Source organism: Sminthopsis crassicaudata, chromosome 4 (genome assembly GCF_048593235.1).
Source record: "Sminthopsis crassicaudata isolate SCR6 chromosome 4, ASM4859323v1, whole genome shotgun sequence".
In the NCBI taxonomy this organism is placed as follows: Eukaryota; Metazoa; Chordata; class Mammalia; order Dasyuromorphia; family Dasyuridae; genus Sminthopsis; species Sminthopsis crassicaudata.
The window spans coordinates 372,231,953-372,246,054 of NC_133620.1; the positions used below are offsets into that span (position 1 = coordinate 372,231,953).

Genomic DNA, 14,102 nt, shown 5'->3' on the forward strand with positions numbered 1-14,102 from the left:
ATATTCTTCTGATATTACTAGATGGTTACTAAGCACAGAACACTAAAGTCTTTGAAGAACTAATTATAAGGCTCACCAGAGGGCAATGGAGAAGTATATGGTAGTGTGAATAAACTTAAGTAAGAAATCATAAAAAAGAATTAGAGAGAATATCAATAAAAATGGATGAGGAGAGAAGATGGTTTGTTCATATACTTAGAGCTAGGGGTAGTCAATGAAAAGCATATTCATTCCCCTATGGTAGCTTCTTAGTATACAAAAAAAAAAAAAAAAAAAAAAAAAAAAAAGGGAAATAAGAGGATTTCTCCTGAAGTGAGCTTTCATAAAGACATGAATAAGAACCAATATATACTTGGAGCTGGTAGAGGCCTTAGAGGTCTTAGGTAGAGGTCTTAGGGTCTAGTAATCTCAGATTACAGAAATGGAATGGAGACCCAGAGAGTTTCAGAGCCTATTCAAAAGCACAGTTCTCCTGGAATTTATGATTTTTGTCTGGATACTGTCATTACCACCCATTAATCATCAATATAAGTAAGCTTCTTGAGATTGAAAAAACAAAAAAGTGATACTGCTTATAATTTTTTGCCATCTTATGCAATATTTTGCAAATAGCATTATATTCTAAGCCATCCTTGTTGCCAGTTTCCATTTGGCAAGGAAATCAAGTGTTTGCTGAGAGGTACTTTGTTGAATCTTTTGGGCTTCTTATTTTAGTGACTGTTTTGCAATGTTAAAACTTCTCTTAAGAAATCATGATGATCACACGTTTTAATTTTGTCTAATTCCATGTCCATGCCTTCTTCTTCCATCTTCCATCTTTTTTTCTTAATAGAGCAGACTACATTGACTGATGCACAGCACCTTCTTCCTATCTTTAGTCTTTCTTCTAATTTAATGTTACACCTTTTGTGGCAACTATTTGTGGCCACAGGTGCTCTGCTTTTCAGTATTTTCTTTCCCTAGCACCTCAAAGTACCAAAGGGAAGCAGAAAGGTGAAGATGAATTTCCAAAGGCATTTAACATACAGGCAATTTACCAGAGGTAGCTTGAATACTGCACTATGAAGAGGACATTTTGAGACACAGTCATCTGCTTTGTAAGAAAGATATCGAAAGACGCCAGAGGAAGACATATGAGTCTGGCTATAAGGGAAAGATAGTACTTGGCTAGACCATGGGAAGATAAAAAGACTCTACGGACCAGAAAGCTAACATATCAGACCTCCAGTTTTTGCTTGACAAGTGACTAGGAATTAAATACAATCCCTATGGTAAGTGAGGGAGGTGCCATACAGAAAAAAAATGGTAAGATGGAAGATAGTGCTAAGATTGTAATTCTTGTCTATCTTACTTTGTGACAAAGTATAGAGACAAAAAGTAATGGGTATTAATGGACCATTGTGGGGAATGCCACTCTCTCTCTTCTGTTCCAATGAAGGTGCCTAACATAGAAGAAAGTTGAAATTTCACACTTACCGGAAGTGAAAGATTGTCACATCTGAAGAATGTTAAAGTCAACAATGCTTATTTTATTTTCACTATATTAAAGAGTCTGAGAAGATGGGATTTCAGATTTTACTAGGACAAAAGGGATAGAGGCTAAGCCAATTTGATGAACTATGAAATGTCAAGAAAAGCAGTCAAAATTAAGATAAGACAGAACTCAGGTTAAGCCACTGGGAATCAGACGTCCCTGCTAAATTGTATTTGTGCATGTGCAAGAGGGCTGCACTGAGACCTGGAACAGCTTGAACTTAGAGCACCACCTGGTGACTTGTAGGGGGTAGTGCATTGTGAATAGCCATTCATGCAGGGCTCCTCTGGGATGAACAAGGACTGGTTGCCTGATTACCTGTCCTTTACAAACCTGCCTTGCCATTTCTCAGTACCAATGTAAAGCAAATGTTCTTGTGGGGAAAACTCTTTTCCCCTGTTACATTGATACTGATTTTATCTGGTTGATAATCTCACTGCACTTGAACAGCTTATTCAAAAACATCTCAGTAACCAGTTCAGTCTGTTAAGATAGAATCAATTCAGGTTTTTGTGATGTTATTTCATCTAGCAACTTCTCAATCTCTTGACTTGGACAAAGTGTTCATGACAAATAAATCTAAGGAGTTTCTGAATAGTCTACAAGCTTCAAAAAAATTTTTTTTGATCCTGAACTATATTTTCCTATCTAGTTTGAACCATCTTCCCCTATGTCAATCTTCACACTGGAGTCACTACTAAAACTCATACTATATGCTTGATTTTGTGTGGAGAACTTTAAGTTCATTATAAACGTTTATTTCTTTATCATCTGAAACATATTTTGGCATTAAAGTTGAAATGACTTTCAAAGGAGTATCATATTTGTCTCCTGACTTTTTTTCAAATTTCAGTTAAAATAGTATAAAGGTTTGTGAACTATCTGATAGAAGGATAGATGAAAGGGAAGGCAATTATCTTTTGTTTTCCATCAGTCATTTCCTGTTTTTCAGATTTTATTCTTCCTGGTGAAAAAGAAAAGCAATTATGTGATAACTGTTTTTCCTTTAAATGACCTTTTGTTTACATTACATAAATTCCATTGTAAATTGTTCTCCTTATTTCACTCTGAGTTCATATAAATCTCTCCAAATTTCTCTTAATTTTTTAGACTAATCATTTAATTCAAGATAATATTTTAGGAATCTCAATTTGATTGAGCATAGCCCCTTCCCCACTGTGTAACAATCTCTTTTTAATTAATGAAGACATTATAATTTAGGTCTCAAGCACCAGGAAAAGTCAAAAGCCAATCAGTTTTCTTTAGCACTTGTGTTTTAAACCTTCTCATTAATAATCATAACAATTCTGTGAGATAGGCAGGAAAGATAATTTTATGCCTTTTTTAAATGGACAAACAAATTGGGACTTAGCGAGATTAAGTAACTTGCCATGTAAGGTTACAAAGCCTAGAAAGAGGTAGAATCATATTTAAGAAACCAGGTCTTTTGACTTGTATGCCAGTATATTTTCCATTAACAGAGAATCAAAAAATGAAACAGAACCATCCCTCATTACTGCTCCCTTTCCCCCAATCAGTCCCAGCTCCTAAGGAATAGGAAGTGGCTATCTATCCTGAAGTGAGGCATTCTTCTTTTGAGTATTAAAAATAAGGGCATTTGGCTTCATTATAGAATTTTTTAATGTATAATAATTATCTCTGCAGAATGCTAGGGTATTTTGTGGTTAATTGTGTATAGGAACAAATCTGAACAATAAACCTCAAGATAGCTGTTGTGAGGCACAGATCCGTATCATCTCAGGAACTTGGCTCCCCTTCACTCTACCCTCCCTGATCTTCCCAGGGCCACTATGGCATTTGTTTATGTTCTTGTGGTGAACTGAGTCGTAAAAGTGAGACTCAGAAATGGAACAGTCTATAAGGAGTAAAAATCTTAGTCAGAAGCCTCCTTTGGAAACCTTTCTGTCAATCCCTTCTTTCTAGATTGCTGTTTCAGAACAAATTTCTAAGGATAATGACAAAGTGAGCTCTTCTGCCTCTCTACCACAGAAAAAATAAATGCCTTGGGTTTGGACACTTACCAAAATCTGGACTTCATCTGATAGTTCTGATAAACTCCCTTCAAATTGTCCAGAAGACATGTTCATACAACGCACAGTGACTTTGATGCTGGTCCTCCCTGCTGCTTTCGTATGGACTGCCATTGCAAAATTATTCTCTTCTGGGAGCTGTAGGGAAACCTGGTAGAGATGGGACAAGAGATGCTCAAGGGCAACGAAATCCTCTCTGCCATAATGAAAAGAAGAGGAGAATACAGGTTGGAAATAAGTACCTCTTAAGTGGTGGAGTACAAAAACTCATTATTGTCCTTGTTTCTTTGTCACAGTCCCTTAATCACAAGTCCCTTTAGAGTTTGCCCAAGAATTGTTTCATTCCATAAAGCATCCTAATATATATATATATAGTTTCTGCATTTGCTGCATAGCAATTTTTGAGATGTCTATTCATAAGAGTCAGTTTACTGGCAGATGAAGATGGTATTAAGGAGTTTTTCCAATGGTGTCAGGGAAGAGAGGGAAATAATAAGCTACTAAGGTTGAAAAGAGAGTCAGGGGCATAACTATTTTAGAATTACAGAAATTAGATTCCCTATTTCCCTTTCTACATACACCATTTTAGAATTCTGGTAGGAAAGCAATGCAGTGGTAGGAGTGGTGAGATTGTGATAGACTATGACAGGAATCTAAATTGTACTTGTTTGAGGGAAGGACTTTTACCCCTAGCTAGTCTCTTGAAAGAAGAAATTATAGGGCAGTGTAAATAAGCTATAGGCAAAATTGTGAAGTATGTATTTTCTACCTTCTCCTTCCCTTCCTTCTTGGTGCCCTCTCTCCCCTCTTTCCCAGGAACACAGTGTCCCAATACTACACAAACTTAAGCCCTAAGTATAGACAAAGAAGAAAGGCACCTGCCCTCAAAGAGCTTACAACAATACACAACAATTAAGAGAGAGACACTAGAGAAACAAATATGTACATTTACAAGATGTGTCAAGGGGAAATAATCTTAAGAGGGAAAGCTCTAGCAGAAGGTAGGATAGGACAGACTTCTTCTAGAAGAGAGGATTTTAGTTTAGTTTTATAAGAAGACTGGGAATCTAGAAGGCAGCAGTGGAAATAGTCCCAGGCATTGGAACATTCAATGAAAAGGCAGAGAGTCAGGAGAATCTGTAGTGTATGAGGGATGGCTAAAGGACACTCAAGGGAGTAAAATGAAAAAAGAATGGAAATAGATTGTAAAATGCTTTAAAAACCAAATAGAGGATGGGGAAATTTTTCAAATGAATACATACTAAAGTTGGAATAGTGTCACGGGCTCCCTGTCCTTTCTTCTCCATAGGAGGAATAGAGCATAGTATTTTGTTTCCCTTCTGTTACTTCTTATTCAGAGCTTAAGGCCTGGACCCCTCATGTCATTTCTGTTCCTCAATGAAAGGAGAAGCATAATGCCTCCCGGAGAGGAAGATGGCTTCCTGTCCAAGAAGCATAGAGGCCTGACCATCAGGTTCTACTGTTCATCTCTTCTCCCTGTCTTAATCTGCCCAATTCCTTTCCTTTTTCCTTGGTCATCCAAGCAATGTTCTTACAATTCTACCTTCTGCAGCTTTTCACATTTGCAGGAATGCCCTTGACTTGGACTCAGTCCTGAAAGGTAAGCCTAGACCCTTGAAAGCAGTGGTCAGAATGTCATTGGAGGAAAAGAGCAAGAATGAGATAAAATTGTTATCATAGTCTATGAACTCTTCTATCTTGCTAACAATGCCAGACTACTGTTTGGCACAAGTTTGATTAAATTTATTATCAAATATGTTCTATTAACCAGAAGATCGCTGTACACTTCAATGCTGTATGAAGATGTATTCTGATGGAAGTGGAAATCTTCAACATAAAGAAGATCCAACTCACTTCCAGTTAATCAATGATGGACAGAAATAACTACACCGGAAGTGAATGTAAATTGTTAGCACTACTGTCTATCTACCCAGGTTACTTATACCTTCGGAATCTAATACTTAATGTGCAACAAGAAAATGGTATTTACACACACATATTGTATCTAGGTTATACTGTAACATATGTAAAATGTATGGGGTTTCCTGTCATCAAGGGGAGGGAGTAGAGGGAGGGAGGGGATAATTTGGAAAAATGAATACAAGGGATAATGTTATAAAAAAATTACTCATGCATACATACTGTGAAAAAATTATTAAAAATATGTTCTATTAACTTTATTATATCTCATATGATTATACTATTATAACACTATATGCATACTTGTATTTTGCTGCTTTTGTAATAGTTATCTGTTTGTAAAAAAATTAAAAGACATATTGCTCTTAAGATCTATTTTTCAGGGGGCAACTAGATGGCTCAGTGGATAGAGCATCAACCCTGAAGTAAGGAGGATCTGAGGTCAAATCTGGCCTCAGAAACTTAACACCTAGCTGAATAATCCTGGGCAAGTCACTTAACCCCAATTGCCTCCGAAAAAAAGAGATCTATTTTCAGTAAGATATGCTCAATGCTACTTACCAAGTCACAAGTCAACTTTCTGCCTTTCTTTCCCTTTGAATTTTATTTTAAAAATTTTGGTTTCACTGGGGAATAATAAATCAATACAAATTTATTTAACCTAAAATATAGTTCTGTTTGAAATGGCTCAAATATAGCAGAAGACAGATGAGCAAGGATCATATGATTAGTCTGACAGAGAAGGGCTACCTATAATATGACAAAGTAGATAGAATTGGGCTAGTGTAGCTCATTTACTTTTGGCTGAGAAAGCATATTTAACACAAGGGGACTTTAGTGTACTTTGAGTAAAAAGAATAGTGAATAAGTTCCCAAAATGGAAAAGAAATCAGCATATTTCTCTCAAAACCAAACATAGGAAAGACAATTAGTATCATTTTGACTCAAAAACTCACAGTCTTTCTAGGGAAGATTTTGATCTTGAGGTTGGAGGCAGTTGGCATGAAAACAATGATAAACTTTTCTGTGACTATGCAATAAAATTTTTTATATCACAAAACTCTTAACAATAAGCTCTTTTAACTGCAACCTTTCCCAGTAAGATCAGGAGTGAAACAAGGTTGCCCACTATCACCATTACTATTCAATATAGTACTAGAAACGCTAGCCTCGGCAATAAGAGCCGAGAAAGAGATTCAAGGAATGAGAGTAGGAAATGAGGAAATCAAACTATCACTCTTTGCAGATGACATGATGGTATACTTAGAGAACCCCAAAGACTCTGCTAAAAAGCTATTAGAAATAATTCAGAATTTTAGCAAAGTTGCAGGGTACAAAATAAATCCACATAAATCCTCAGCATTTTTATATATCACCAACAAAATGCAACAGCAAGAGATACAAAGAGAAATTCCATTCCAAACAAATGTTGAGAGTATAAAGTATTTGGCAATCCATCTGCCAAAGAAAAGTCAAGAATTATATGAGAAAAATTACAAAACACTTGCCACAAAAATAAAGTCAGATTTAAATAATTGGAAAGACATTCAGTGCTCTTGGATAGGCCGAGCGAATATAATAAATATGACAATACTCCCCAAACTAATCTATTTATTTAGTGCTATACCAATCAGACTCCCAAGAAACTATTTTAATGATCTAGAAAAAATAACAACAAAATTCACATGGAAGAATAAAAGGTCGAGAATTGCAAGGGAACTAATGAAAAAAAAGTCAGATGAAGGTGGTCTAAGTGTACCTGATCTAAAGCTATATTTTATAGTAGCAGTCACCAAAACCATTTGGTATTGGCTAAGAAATAGACCAGTCGATCAGTGGAACAGATTAGGTACAAAGGACAAAAAAGGGTACATCTATAGCAATCTAGTCTTTGACAAACCCAAAGATACCAACATTAGGGATAAAAATTCATTATTTGGAAAAAACTGTTGGGAAAACTGGAAATTAGTATGGCAGAAATTAGATATGGATCCACACTTAACACCATATACCAAGATAAGATCAAAATGGGTCCATGACTTAGGCATAAAGAATGAGATAATAGATAGATTAGAGGAACAGAGAATAGTCTACCTCTCAGACCTGTGGAGGAGGAAGGAATTTATGGCCAGAGGAGAACTAGAGATCATTATTGATCACAAAATAGAAGATTTTGATTACATCAAACTAAAAACTTTCTGTACAAACAATACTAATGCAAACAAGATTAGAAGGGAAGTAACAAATTGGGAAAATATTTTTAAAGTTAAAGGTTCTGACAAAGGTCTCATTTCCAAAATATATAGAGAACTGACCCTAATTTATAAGAAATCAAACCATTTTCCAGTTGATAAATGGTCAAAGGATATGAACAGACAATTCTCAGATGATGAAATTGAAATTATATCCACTCATATGAGAGAGTGTTCCAAATCACTACTGATCAGAGAAATGCAAATTAAGACAACTCTGAGATACCATTACACACCTGTCAGATTGGCTAAGATAACAGGAACAAATATGATGAATGTTGGAGGGGATGTGGGAAAATTGGGACACTAATACATTGTTGGTGGAGTTGTGAAAGAATCCAGCCATTCTGGAGAGCAATCTGGAACTATGCCCAAAAAGTTATCAAACTGTGCAGACCCTTTGACCCAGCATTGCTGTTATTGGGCTTATATCCCAAAGAAATACTAAAGAGCGGAAAGGGACCTGTATGTGCCAAAATGTTTGTGGCAGCTCTTTTTGTAGTAGCTAGAAACGGGAAGATGAATGGATGTCCATCAATTGGAGAATGGTTGGGTAAATTATGGCATATGAAGGTTATGGAATATTATTGCTCTGCAAGAAATGACCAGCAGGAGGAATACAGAGAGGCTTGGAGAGACTTACATCAACTGATGCTGAGTGAAATGAATAGAACCAGGAGATCGCTGTACACTTCAACAACAATACTGTATGAGGATGTATTCTGATGGAAGTGGAAATCTTCAACATAAAGAAGATCCAACTCACTTCCAGTTGATCAATGATGGACAGAAACAACTACACCCAGAGAAGGAACACTGGGAAGTGAATGTAAATTGTTAGCACTACTGTCTATCTACCCAGGTTACTTATACCTTCGGAATCTAATACTTAATGTGCAACAAGAAAATGGGATTTACACACATATATTGTATCTAGGTTATACTGTAACACATGTAAAATGTATGGGATTGCCTGTCATCAAGGGGAGGGAGTACAGGGAGGGAGGGGAAAATCTGGAAAAATGAATACAAGGGATAATATTATAAAAAAAATTTACTCATGCATATATACTGTGAAAAAATTATAAAAAAAAAACAAAAAACAAACAATAAGCTCTTTTAGATAACATGTCCCTCCTATCTAACTTTCTTCTTTACATCATTTGCTTCTTTGCCAAGAAGGTTTAAAATTCCTAATGCCTTAATGACAAGAATAGTTAACAAGATTTTGACATACCTCTGAGTGTCTGGGTACCAAATCCAGGACATCTCGTTTGCTCATTGACCAATGGAATGTGAGTCCAGGCTTTGCATTGCTGAAGGAGAAAGGTGTCTGGGTACTGCTTACCCCCATGACATAGACGGGCATCTGATGGGGAAAAAAACATCATAGAACTAGTCAGTCACCCAGATGCCACTGAATGACAGTTTCAGGAAGAAGTGAGGCCTAATCCTGACCTCTGTGGCTGTGATGAGACGTGTTGCAGCTGCAAGGATCCTTACAGCTCTAAGCTGGACAACTTCTACTTGCACTTCATCCTGTCCAATAAAGTGAAAAGAAAATTTAGATACCAAAGGAGTCTGTACAACATGAACAGAGGAACTTGGGTGAGGGCTCTAAAAACAATGTCAATTTTGGCAGCAAGACCAATTAGGACTGAGAATATAATTTTTCTCTTCAAGAAATTCCTTGAGGAGAAATTGGACGACAAATGAAAAGATTGAAGTATGACAGTTCCTGGACAGACAAAAATGAAAAATTCCCTCCCCTCAAAGACCTGTCATTCTATTGCTGGGGATAATATGTACATAAATAATTATTTAAAATACATTGAAAGGTGGTGCTTTCGTTGAATTTTAAAGGAAATGAGTGATTCTCTGAAGGAGAAGGAAACATTACAGACATGGGAAATGGTTTGTGCAAAGGTATGGGGAGGGAAGATGGAATGTCACCTGTTAATTAGGTTTCTTTGGGCCATAGAGGAAGGGAATAATAAATAATAAAGTTGGGAAGTTAAGTTGGGGTCAGGTTATAAAGTTAGTCAAAGAATGGTGTACATATGTGTTCTGGAGTATTATTTTACTGAAAGAAATTAGAAATATGATTATGATGCAAAGTAGAACTAATGACTGCAATAATGCAAAAGAAAAGTTCACAAAAAAGCTTTTGCTGAACTCAGATAAAATGAAGTGGACAACTTTTATTAAAGAAAAAAAGGGAAGAAAAATACCCTTCTTTTCTTGGAAAAGGGATGGCTACAGACATGGAATGATTCCCAAACAATATGATAAGATTACTTACATTAATTTAAATATTTCTTTTACAAGGGAGATTTCAATAAGGGAGTATACTGGAACTTATTATTATGTTTTTTAAAAAGTATATATTATTATATGGGAAGGAAAAGCAAGAAATTCTTTGAAGGCTTGTGCCCATGTTATGCAATATTAAGAATACCACATGTGCTGTAGGCTTTCAAATAAAAATCGCCCATTATCTAAGCCCACTTGAGGAGTCCCAGGTAAGGGGGAAAAGTTCTTTCTGTGACGTCAATATTGGCAGAAAGTAAAGGAAGAGGGTAAAATGGAGAGCCCCAAAGACATACCTGAGAAAAGACAATGACTTTGCCAGTATCTTCATTTACTGTCTGAATGGTTCCATGGACCACAGCTGTGCCAACCACCTGCCCTGTCACTTGCCCTCGCCTATTAACAATAGCCACAGTCTGATTACTGATGGAGAAGTGAATGATAGACTGAGGTTGGGGACCACCTTCCGACATTACCTGGAATTCATTTAAATATAACAATGAACAATTGGGGGATAAAAATAATTCACATCCTACTCCACAAGTTTTTCTCTCTTTGTCTCTCCTATCAGCTATTTCCCCATGTATACCAGTGTATCTCACATCAAACTAGTTGGTAATTAAATGGATGTGCTGGAAATAGCTCAGACGTTTTCAAATGCCATTTACACCATGCACATCAGGGTTAGGAGAAAATGTTCTTTTCTCTTAGTCAGATCCTGTTAGAATTAGACTTGGAACAGAGTAGTGGAAGCCCACAAGAAGTGGGAGGAGTGAATTCAATTCCCCTCTGCCTTTATTATTACCTGCATCATGTTGGTTGGAATCAGTGTCATTTTCTCTGGAACAAGTCTAAATGGAGGAAACACCTTTGAAGAAAGAACCAAAACAAAAATAATTATTATTTGCCAATTTTTTTAAGTGCCCTGGCTCCAAATACCATTTTTTAAAAAGGACATTTTAGGGTTTTCTTTCCAAAAAGAGCAAAGAAAGACGGGCAACTTAGACCACAGCCCAGAAGGAAAATAAAGTATGAACTTTAAGCCAGATGGCTTCCTTACTTCAATCTGTCGAGGGGTTGATGTGAACTTTCTTCCCATCTTATCTTTGGCAATAGCAACCAACGTGGTTTGCCCAATGGTGACAGCTCGAAGAATATAGCTTTCAGAGTATTCATCTTGTTCCTCTATGAACCTATAGAGATTCATGAGCTGTCAAGAGTGTTGCACAAGGTGATAATAGGGACCTTATCTTCATAGTGCCCAAGCTATGGGCTTTCCTGATGTGATGGGCAAGTTGCCAGGGACTTCATATCCTGCTCATTAAGCTTCAGAATGCTATGGGTAGTTTATGATGCCAAAGATTAATGACCAGAAGTAAATATTCAAAGCCAAGACACATTTCTGGGCAATGACAGGAAGCTCTAGAGGCAACAATTTGTCCTGGAGCTCTAAGAGAATAATAGCAACTTAAGCAAATACATAACATGTAATAAGATTCCATCTCAAATTGACAGGAATAGTAAAACACCCAATTGTCCTGTATTTCCTATTAGCTATAAGGGGATTACCAGCAAGACTACCTATAAACATAAATTGTTTTAGCCCAAAGTACCTCTACAGAAAAGAAAAATCTACTGAAGATTTTCTTCATCACTAATAATTTCCTTATCACAAATTCCAAAGACTTTTTCCTGTCAAATTCCTTGACCTTTTATATAGGTTTGACATTATATAGGTCTGACTTCTTTACTTAATTGCCAATGGCTTCCTTTCAAGAATACCTTCTATATGTAAATTCAGGCTATACATGGCTATTCACAATGCTGTCTCATTAGAATGTGAGCTTCTTGAGGGCAGGATTTGTCTTTATTTGTATCCTCAGTACTTAGCACAGTGCCTGAATATAACAGGCTTTTAATATTTTTTAAAAAAGATTTTAACTGATATAAAGTATAGAATGAAAAGGTCCAGAGTCTAGAGGTGGAAGAATTATGTGTGAGGAAAAGCAAGGAGGCCAGAAGAGCTGGATCAAAGATTTACAGAAGAAGCTTAGAGAATTGATACTTGAGGTAGGAGACCAATAGGAAAGTTGTTGTAGGAATACAAAAAAGGGATAAAAAGGGCAAGAACGAGGATGGTATTCTGTGAGTAGAGAGATGGGGAGATATAAGAGATTCTAGGGAGAAAGAAAGGACAAGGTAGTTGACTGGAAATGTAGGGTGAGTATGAGTGAAGAGTCAGGGAAGACAACAATGTCACCATCCTGGGTATCTGGGAAGACGACGATGTTTGATGGTAATGTGTGAAATGAAGAGAGGAGGATTTTTTTGGGGAAAAAATTCTGTTTTGAATATGCTGAATTTGAGTTGCCTCAAATGGAAATACTACTCAGGATGTCTAAAAGATAGTCACTGTTGTGGGACTGAAATTCCAGTTCGAAATTTGGGATTGATATATAAGTATAGGAATTATTTGAACAGAAATAAAAATTGAAGCCATGGCAACTAATGAAAGAGAGAGAGAAAAGAAAAGGAACCAGGAGGTTGACCTAGATAGAGATCCAAGAAATGAGTCATTTCTTCATTTGAGATAGGAATGAAGGAGAAAATAGTGTGGAATGATGTCAGAGGAATATGGAAGAGGGCACTTTCATTAAATGTCCTCAATTTTTTTTTTTTGGTGAAACATGAGTTGAAGTCCAGTGTGGATATGGTATATGGTGAGAATGCTATAGGAGGTATAAGGAAGGATGGAAAACTTGCAACAGCTGCTATGGTGCATAAAAGAGGGAATAGATTAGGGAGCTGCTAGAGGACTCTTGGGACTCTATTAGTTGCCTCCATATATTGGATATAAAACTCTTTTTAGAGATGTTTGTAATGAGGGGGCTGATCAATGTGAATTCAATCCTTCAAGCACATGGTATTTTGCCTGATGCATAACCATGTTGAAGCCAAGTAAGCCTGCTTTCAGCCTGTTCCCCATAGCAAACAATTTCTTATTTGATAGTAATCAAGTAAACTTTAAACTAAAACTGGGAAAAAATACAAAAGACCCCTGAAGGAATAATTTGATCTTTTTTTTCCCTTTTCTAATGCCCAGCAAGAATGGCTAGTTTCTGTGGGCCACTGCAGGGAAAATACTTGGGCCCCCTCTTCTACCCAAAGTTGGCATGAAAGCATAGTGAGTACATAGTCCTGTTGTTGCTTCAGTTCCTGTGTCTGTCATTTCCTGTCTTAGGTGAAAGAATATTGGAGATGGAAGGAACCAGACTGTGGGACACAGTTACCAGGTTCAAAGTTTACAAGATCAAAAGAGATGCCAAAGGTCTGGGAGCTGGAGTTCATGCCAGAGTTTAGGGACAACTAAGTTTGCTCTGCTATAATTATACTGGAAGTGGACTGACTCCTCAGCTAGGATTCTTCATTTTTTAAGAGGGAGTGACTGCCACATTTAGAAGTGAACTTAGTTTCAGAATTGTTTTGTAGCAAATGCTTTAAGTTTTAATCTACTCTAAAGAGGTGTTATAGGGAAAAATGTGTCCAGTTTGAGAGGATATGTGGGTACTTCTGTTCTAATACACTTTCTCAGTAAATATTCCTTTGAAAATGTTAATTGATGTTGATTGGTTAAATGATACTGAGGAACTAATCACTGAAATGTATTGATAATACAAAGGAGAACACATTGAAATGTGGGCTTTTGTCCATTCCGCATTAGAGACAGATGCTCCAATCCCTCAGGGCTACCCCTAGAACCCTAAGAAGACCCAATTTGTTAGTTTAAGAATTGTGATAAGAACCTCTAGTTTATAAAAGACTGACTGTGATGTAATCATGTAATCATCCATGTACTCAGATCACTGTAATATCTTCCTATGTGCATCTAGACCCATTCTAAACCTTATGCACAAGTAATTTTCATAATGCATAATCTGATCATGTCATTCCAATATTAAAAAAAAATTCAGTGGCTCCCCATTGCCAATAGAATGAAATCTTGATCCTGGCATT

General features: G+C 36.6%; 1 protein-coding gene across 6 annotated transcripts in view; it reads right to left on the reverse strand.

The window, feature by feature from the left end:
• The window catches only part of NUP210L (nucleoporin 210 like), a 147,543-nt gene that overhangs the window by 25,248 nt on the left and 108,193 nt on the right, over nucleotides 1-14,102 (reverse strand). For all 6 annotated transcript variants that reach the window (XR_012481658.1, XR_012481659.1, XM_074265197.1 and 3 more), the window contains exons 23-28: nucleotides 11,149-11,281; nucleotides 10,894-10,956; nucleotides 10,385-10,564; nucleotides 9,237-9,317; nucleotides 9,016-9,147; nucleotides 3,577-3,735 (exon numbers count right to left, since the gene is read on the reverse strand). Coding sequence is in view for 4 of the 6 variants with exons in the window: in XM_074265197.1 (XP_074121298.1) it covers nucleotides 3,577-3,735; nucleotides 9,016-9,147; nucleotides 9,237-9,317; nucleotides 10,385-10,564; nucleotides 10,894-10,956; nucleotides 11,149-11,281 (748 nt within the window). In the remaining 2 variants the exon portion in view is untranslated. The remainder of the gene's footprint in view (nucleotides 1-3,576; nucleotides 3,736-9,015; nucleotides 9,148-9,236; nucleotides 9,318-10,384; nucleotides 10,565-10,893; nucleotides 10,957-11,148; nucleotides 11,282-14,102) is intronic.